The sequence below is a fragment of the Marmota marmota genome, unplaced genomic scaffold (genome assembly GCF_001458135.2).
Source record: "Marmota marmota marmota unplaced genomic scaffold, marMar, whole genome shotgun sequence".
In the NCBI taxonomy this organism is placed as follows: Eukaryota; Metazoa; Chordata; class Mammalia; order Rodentia; family Sciuridae; genus Marmota; species Marmota marmota.
Genome location: NW_026000196.1, coordinates 21,901,086 through 21,909,909, shown reverse-complemented (window position 1 = coordinate 21,909,909; position 8,824 = coordinate 21,901,086). Strand labels below are relative to the sequence as shown.

Below are 8,824 nucleotides of genomic sequence, written 5' to 3'. Positions count from 1 at the left end.
TTTTCCTGAATGGGCTTTTTCCAGTTGGTTCTTCTACCCTCTTCCATGTGAGGAAGCCTGTAAAGCGCCATTTTGAAAGAAAAGAATGGTCCCATCAGACATAGCCCTGGACCTTAGAATTTCCAGCTTCAAAAACTGTGAGCCAATAAATTTCTCTTTTAAATTAGTTTTCCTCAAGTATTCTGTTATATCAGTGTCAGGTGGATGAAGGTGACTTAGGAACAAAGCACCAAGTAGCCCAAATGTGTGCACAAAAGAAACACCAATCAGGCATCTACGGAACTGCCTGTCCATCAGCGGGGTCTCTTGGCCAATCCTGGATCTTAGCCAGCTACGTCCAACCAACCTCAGTAGGACTCTAAAACCCCTTTTCCTGTCCCAAGCCCTCCCTTCCTGCCCAAGCGCAATAAAAATTCCAGTCCTATGGAGTTTCGTGTGCTTCTTCTCAAACCCTCTTCTTACTCTCCCTGAGAGTTCCATCCGGGAGTGAAATCTCAATAAAGCCTCCTTCAGTGGCCTTTTAAATCTTCCTCCTTTTGGTCACCGCTGCCTGACATTACAATTAGCACAACTGACAGAAGCAAGACCAAGCTGAATGGGTAGTAAGGACAACCCAGAGGAGGATGTAGAGGAGGCAGAGGTTTCTATTGATGATGCATGAGGGTCATATATAGTTCCTAGATGATAGTGATTCAGGCTTTAAGAGTGTTGAATGTCAAGGAGCCCTGAGTGATAGCAGAAGGCTGCCAGCATGAACATTAGTGTTCCCACATTGGGGAATACCAGGAAGTCTAGCTGAGCTCCAGGGCATCCTCTGAGAAACTGATGTAACTCCATTTTTGAGAAACCAGCTTCTACTTCAAGGCCTGTCCAGAGGGAGGAGGCCTGACCCTTGTCCTTGGAAAAACCCACAGAAGGCTCCTAGGCACATACTCACCCTGCTGAGTTGTTTAACAGGAGGGATCTGCAGCACCAGGTGTCCTTGACTCAGTTATGCTAGATGAAGACCCCTAGCAACCCCCTAGCAACCACCAATCAACATGAGACAGGGAAAATATCTGAAATGCCAAGTGGACCCTCCCAGTAGTTTTGGTGATTGATAACATGATTAGGCCACCCTGCAATTTAGCATATAAGCTCTTGCAACCCCTCACGGCCTAAACCAATCAGTTCAAATGTATCCACCACTTGAACTAACCAATCACCCTTACCCAACTTGTTCCCACCAGTGAATGTGCTGCTAATCAATATTAAGAGTTGTTGTTTGATTTTCCTGCGGTATGAAATGATTTATTGTGTGATGTTGTGACGTATAGAGTATCCCAAAAAAACCTATAAATCCTTGCTGAACTAAGGGTCAGGACTCACTCCTCCAGACCACTGCCTCAGAAACAGTTGTGAGTCCAGGCTCGAGCTTGCAATAAAGACTCTTGTGTGATCGCATCGGATTCAGCTCCTAGAGGTCTACTGGGGTCCCACGAATCTGGCATTACACCTCCAGGGGCAGAAAGTCCCTGTCCTACTTAGGCAGAATTTTAGTTAGCAAGAGAGTTGTTGGTAGGAGTAAGCAAGGTGGAACCCCAATATCAGGACCTCTAGGCAAGAACCAGGTGACCACAATTTGGGGAAAAGGAGAAGGAAGGGATGCTGAGCCAAAATCAGGCCCAGCATGGGGGAAAGGGAAGATGGTGTCAGGAGGATGCTTTTGTGACCACGTACCCAAGATGCCTCAGTTTTGCACGTTGACAAACTCAACTTTATTTCTCCCCCAAAGGATGATCAAACGAGAGAACTTAAGTTCTGTAGCAAGTCTCAGGAGATACCAGTTTGTAAACACAAGACAAATATTCTTTTTATTTGTGGTGTGGCATACCCAATCTCCACAGAGGCATTGGTTGTTCCTAACAACCCCATGGATCGATTCACCCAGAGTCAACAGCAGTGTGGAAGACTTTTTGGAAACTCTGAGTCAGGAAGGAGTGTTGGATATATTGAAGAGACTTTCCATCCAGCCAGCGAGGAACAGCCTCTTACTCCCTGCTCAGGACTGTGCTTCAGGGAATGTGAAGAATTAGTCATTTTCCAAAACCCTTTTCCCAGGCTCTTCCTATTGCTAAAAAAACTTCTATCCAGCTATTGTGCCTTAGGGTTTTGCTCTTGAATGTGTAGGCCTAGGGCCCAGGGCCTGGTGGAAATGTAGAATCACCCCACTTTAGTGATACCAAATTGGAACTTTCTTTCAGAGGAGACCCCCCAGGTGGTTCTTGGCACCTTACAAGTTTAAGAATTGCCATTTGAGGCACTTTGTGGGACAGAATGGAGCTAGGTCTCCTGGAATCTTGTCCATTCCTCAAGAAGACTTGAGGAGTGTAGGTTTTTACCCTGGTGTTCTTATGGGGTTTTTATACAGCAAGCTTCCTAAAAGCCCTCTTGGAAATTTTCCCATCTCCTTTTAGTCTCTCTTTTCCCCAGTCCCCATCTGACTTTGTGTTTCCTGTGGAAGTAAACCTGGAGTTGGTGTAGGAGAGCAAGTGTCTGACACAAGATGACTATCACTGCTCACTTGATGGAAGCAGTGGCCTGGTGTCCCCTATTCCCTCTCCCTCTGCTGTGTTCAGTCTGGGCTCAGCCAAAGAGAGGTCCAGGGCCTCACTTGCTACTGTTTCTCCTTGGGGTAACATCTGGGAAGCAGCAGACTCAGGCAGGATGAATGTGTTTCCTTGCTTCCTTGGGAGGAGCCATGTGAGCATACTCACCACTCACACTCAGTGCAGTCAGTTCCTGGAGACAGTGTCTTCCAAGGGGACTTCCACAGGAGCATGGACACCCATTTTACCTTAATTCAAGCCATGTGGAGAGAGGGAGAGAGTCTCAGTGTGTACTTAAAATGTATCCTCTGGACAGATAATTTAACAGCCAGGTCTATCAGAGGACTAGAGACTTCCCCTCAATGCCGTCGCAGCAGGTTCAACACTGAAAGCCCTGATTGTCTAGATGACAATTTCATCCAAGCCCCATCTCACAAGAGCCAGAGTGGTGATGTGCAGAGGCACAATTTAGAAACTGATGTGACTCCATTTTTGAAAAACCAGCTTCTACCTCAGAGCAAAGCCTGTCCAAGGGGTGGGGGGGAGTGACCCTTGTCCTTGGAAAACCCACAGAGCTTTCCTAGGCAGGTAGCCACCCTGCTGAGTTTTTGTCTGTGAATAACCGGAGAGACCTGCAGCACCAGGTGTCCCTGACTCAGTTATGCTAGTTCCTGAAAAGATCAAAGAATGTTTGGGGCCTAATGCCTGACCATGAAGACCTATAGCAACCCCCTAGCAACCACCAATTGGCGTGAGACAAGGAAGATACCTGGAATGCCAAGTGACCCCCCACCAATAGTTTCGTAATTGATAACATGTTAAGAAACCATGCAGTTTAGCACGTACACCCCTCGTGGGTTAACCAATCAGTTCAAATGTATCCACCTCTTGAACTCACCCATCACCCTTACCCTACTTGTTCCCACCAGTGAATGTGCTAATCAATGTTAAGAATTGTTGTTTGATTTTCCCGAGGTATGAAATGATTTGTTGGGTGATGTTGTGACACATACAGTATCCCTCCAAAACCTCTAAAATCTCACTGAACAAAGGACTGGGACTCACTCCTCAGGACCGCTGCATGGGAAATGGTTGTGAGTCCAAGCTCAAGCTTGCAATAAAGACTCTTGTGTGATTGCATCGGATTCGGCTCCTGGAGGTCTATTGGGGTCCCATGAATCTGGTATAACACAATCATTTCAGAACTAGTGATCCTTAGGTCCATGTTACAAGTTTGGCCTTGAAGCCCAGCTGAGCCTGAGAGGGTGTCCCACTCTTAACACCAAAAGCCCTAGTGTGAGAACTGTGAAAGTCCATAGAACATTTTTTTCTAAGTTGCTGAGACTGGCTTTCAACTCTAAATCTTCTCCAATTAGTTTTGATTACTGGCATGCACCACCATGCCTGCTTGGCTTTTCCATCATACATTTAATAACATTCCTACTAGAACTACTCTCACCCTTGGTTAGAAAAGCTTGTGGGTTGGGGAGGAGGGCAGAGATTCTCAAATTAGCACAGTAAAAAGAATCCCTTGGAGGTGCCCCTTAGGAGCTGGAATTTGGATTTAAGAGTTTGGGGAGGGCTGGGGATATAGCTCAGTTGGTAGTGTGCTTTCCTTGCATGCACAAGGCCTTGGGTTCAATTCCCAGCACCACAAAAATAAATAAATAAATAACCCCCAAAACTTTGGGGAAAATAATTGTAACAAGCCTTATGATGGTGTGTGTGTGTGTGTGTGTGTGTGTGTGTGTGTTGCTAGGGACTGAACCCAGAGCCTGCCTTAGGCCAGATAGGTGCTCTATCACTAGACTACACTCCTAGCTCTTTTAAAATTTTATTTTGAGAATGGGGCTCATTAAATTGCCCAGGCTGTCATCAACCAGTAATCCCAAATAGTTGGGATTATAAGTGTGTGCACCACCACATCCAGCAGTCCTATGGGGAGTTCTTATCAGTTATTTGGAAAACTTGCTTATATAGTACCTGCTCTTTTGTATGCTGGGTCCTGGAAGGCTTACTACATTGCTATCCTATATTATATTACAATACTTAAATGACATTCTTTTTTCGTGGTGCACTGAGGCACACAGTTTAGGTTTATCCTGTGTTGGTGATGCTAGTTTGGATCACTTCATAAGGCTGGAGCCTGGCATATCTTTCCATTATTGTAAAGCACCTTTTCCTTTTATAGATAATAGTAATAGCGCCAGTTACCAGTGATGAGTCCTGCTTCCCCACATGTTGAAGTTTGAACATTAGAGAAGCATGCTGAGGCAAGCATATAAAGCAGGGTTTATTTAAAAGGGATAATATAGACTTCTCCCTCAAGGGAGAAGGGGGCCATAGCTGGTACCCTGGTATCCCAAAAGTGAGGTGTTCTGCCCTTTTTATATGTCCTAGGCTTCCTTCATTCTCCTGCCTTTTCCCCCCTTATCTTTCTCCTTTGTGCATATGTGAGTAAGCCCAGGACTAGGCCCAGGACTGTTTGGTGAGATGGCCAAAAGGTGGGAAACAGGTAGGCTGAAGGGGGAAAGGCAGGATAGAATATCCAAGGACACATTAACAACCTTATAGCTTTAGGGAGGGGTAATTCCTGGGACAGGTTACCTTGGCAACAGGTTGGAGCTGGAGGAGGGTTCTTGATAAGTGTAGGGGAAGGGTTCTAAAGAAATTAACATTTCAATCCCTCAGGGTACAGTTTCCAACTTCCCAGACTCACTCAAAATTGGCCTCCTTGACCCGACCTGACTCGATTTACCTATCTATACTGACTGCCTGTCTGATTCTGGATTCAGTAGGGTATTCATTCAGGAAGTATACTAGATGGATATTCTACTACAGCCTTTGCTCAAAACTGCTAGCATCTACTTTGGCATTTATTTGGTGCTATAGAAAGGAGCTTCTTTCGTTCTTTCTCACTCCCATTTATCACTCTGGTCCCTCGAATTATTATTTAACACAAATGTATTAAAATACATTAATGTCATTGTTTACGGACCCTAGTGGAGGAAGGGACCCAACTCTACCATGTCATTCCAGCTGGTGGTCTTTATTCTACCAAGCTTTATAATTACCAACTTCTCAGCTGGCTTGGTGGCACACACCTGTAATCCCAGTGGCTCAGGAGACTGAGACAGAAGGATCATTAGTTCAAAGCCAGCCTCAGCAATGGTGAGGCACTAAGCAACTCAGTGAGACCCTGTCTCTAAACAAAATATACAAAATATGACTGGGGATGTTGCTTAGTGGTTGAGTGGCCCTGAGTTCAATCCCCAGTAACTTCCCTCCCCCCAAAAATAATTACCAACCTCTCAAAAGATGATGCATTTGTTATTTTATTCCCATTTCCTGAAAGGCCTGGTCTGTGTTCATTTGCAAACACTTAATTGACTGGCACAGAGCAGCCAGCAATGTTGCCAGGATCCCAGAATCTTAGCCCTCTGCACCTGCCTTCTCACCTAGGACTGGTGATATCCCCAAGCCATTCATTCAACCTTTTTTTTTTTTTAAATATATTTTTAGCTGTTAATAGACATTTATTTTATTCATTTATTTTTAATGTGGTGCTGAGGATTGAACCCAGTGCCCCATACATGCTAGGCAAATGCCCCACCACTGAGCCCCAGCCCCAGCACCATCAACCTTTTATTTTGAAGACTGAATCCAGGGACACTTTACCACTGAGCTACATCCCCACCCCCTTTTTAAAAAAAAAAAAATTTAGTTGCAGTTGGACACAATATCTTTATTTTATTTGTTTATTTTTATGTGGTGCTGAGGATGGAACCCAGGGTCTCATGCGTGCTGGGTGAGCACTCTACTGCTGAGCTACACCCCAAACCCAGCCCCACCCCTTTTTATGTTTTATTTTGACACAGGTTCTCACTAATATGCCGAGGCTGGCCTTAAACCTATGGTCCTACTGCCTCAGCCTCCAAGTCACTGGGATTATAGGCCTGCACCATCTCCTCCAGCTAGCCAGTATGTTTTTGAACCCCTGTAATGTAGGAGGAGGAGTAAAGGAGTTTGTGATGTTCTCTCCAGATGGAAACTTAACTTCAGAGGAGAGTCTCCCACAAACCCAACATATCCCTTTGTTATTTATTTTGTTGTTCTGGGGATGGAACCCTGGGCTTCCTGCATGCTAGGCAAGTGCTCTACCCACAGTTTGGCCTGTCATCCCCCCCCCCCCCCCTTTTTTAAGTAATTGACTTTTTAAAAAAATATATATTTATATTTATTTATTTATTTTAGGTGTAGATGGACACAACACAATGTCTTTATTTTTATGTGGTGCTGAGGATCGAACCCGGGTCCTGCCCATGCTAGGCAGGTGCTCTACCGCTGAGCCACAATCCCAGCCCAACTTTTTTTTATACCTTTATTTTGTTTATTTATTTTTATGTAGTGCTGCGGATCGAACCCAAGGCCTCGAATGTGCTAGGTGAGCACTCTACCACTGAGCCACAACCCTAGCCCACATCATCCCTTTTTAATGAATGAATTTTTTTAAAAATAGGTCTTCCAGAAGAGCATAGAGGTAATACCTGTAATCCCAGTAAATTAGGGGAGAGAAAAGGGTGAGGCAGAAGGCTCACAAATTCAAGCCCAATCTGGGCAACATAGCTCACCTGCCTCAAAATAAAAAATAAAAAGAGCTGGGGATATAGCTCATGGATAAAACACCCCTGAGTTCTATCCCTGGTACTGCAACAACAACAACAAAAACAACAAAAATAAACAAAAGTCAAATGATCTTCCAAAAGGAGAAGAGATTATAAAGAGCCACTTTGTGATAGGGGACTCAAGTTGCCTCATGATCTTCTCTTAATTCCAAGATGAACAGGTACGCTGGCCTGGCCACAGCTCTGAGTCCAGGCTATCAAGAGAGTAGAGTATGTACTACTGGGTGGCACAAGATTCTGCCCCAGGAAAGAAGAGTTTAGGCCATGATTCTGGAGAGGTTCCAGAAAACTTGGAGTCAAATTGATAGGAACATAGGTTTTACTCAAAGCTTTTTGCTTGGAGGTGCAATTCTACTTTCCAGCTTTATATAAAATGAAAGCAGAGCCTGGTTTCTTTCCATCTGGTGTGTTCTGAAGTTCTATAATATTGTTAAAATGGAAGATGAGAGCCAGATTCCTCACCACATTTCTGCTCTCCATCTCTGGTCTGAATCTGCCTGTAGGTTTTATCGGGGAGGCACAATCTTTTCCTTTTTCCATGTTGGTTTTCTAGGTAGAGGTTCTGTGAATTAGATAAGCCAAAGTCAGATCCCCAAGACAAAAACAAATTTATTAGCATATGAATTGTACTTAAATGAGAGAGTACCCAGAGATTGTTGCCAAAAGCTTGGTTCTTGTCCCCAATGCCAATCCAATAAGGAGGACATGGTTTGGAGAAAAGGTAAACAAGGTTTATTGCTTTGCTAGCAAAGGAGAAAAACAGGGGATTCCTGTTCCAAAGGCTGTGATTCTCCCATCAGCAGGAACAGGGAGCTTTTATTAAAGAGGTGACCCAAAGGAACATCATCAGGAACAGGGGGTTTTTAAAGAGGTGATTCAGAGAAAATGAGATTAGGGGAAATATCAGGAAAAGTTATCAGGGAAAAGAAGATCAGAGAAGATCAGGGAAAATAGTAGGGGAAAAAAATCAGGGAGGAGAACAGGGAAAAGAAGGTTGGGAAAAAGAAAAGAAAAAAAAATGTAAGTTTCAAAGCCACGAGGGATATAGTCAAAGCATCATGTGAACCCCTGTTTTATTAATTTGGGAGATAGTCATTTCTGAGATCTTCTGGTACCATCCCCAAAGTCTGGGATTTCTTCCTTCCTATGGTGGGTATATACTTAGGGACAGATAACTCTGCCTAGGATGGGAAAGAAAGGTAATCCTCTTTCCCATAGAGATTAGGGAGGAAAAGGGAGAGAGGAAAAGAAAGAAACATGTGCATTTTAAAAATAAATTACGGGCTGTGGTTGTGGCTCAGTGGTAGAGCACCTGCATCCCACATGTGAGGCAAGGGGTTCGATCCTCCACACTACATAAAAATAAACAAATAAAGGTATTGTGTCCATTTACAATTAAAAAATAAATAAAAATAAATTGCTGTGGCGAGCAGCAAGTAGATTATGTAGATTACTCCTGTAACCTACCACCAGGAGTAGATTACAGGCATGCACTACCATGACCGGCCGGCCAGAAAATATCTTTGTAGTTTTTTTTTTTTTTTTTTCTGT

The 8,824-nt window shown here is 44.1% G+C and overlaps 1 protein-coding gene across 1 annotated transcript in view; it reads left to right on the top strand.

Moving 5' to 3' along the window:
* The first annotated feature begins 5,081 nt into the window (after positions 1–5,081).
* Positions 5,082–8,824, top strand: part of Pygb (glycogen phosphorylase B) — a 48,236-nt gene continuing 44,493 nt past the window's right edge. The window contains exon 1 of the mRNA XM_048790150.1: positions 5,082–5,103. Coding sequence (XP_048646107.1) covers positions 5,082–5,103 — 22 coding nt within the window. The remainder of the gene's footprint in view (positions 5,104–8,824) is intronic.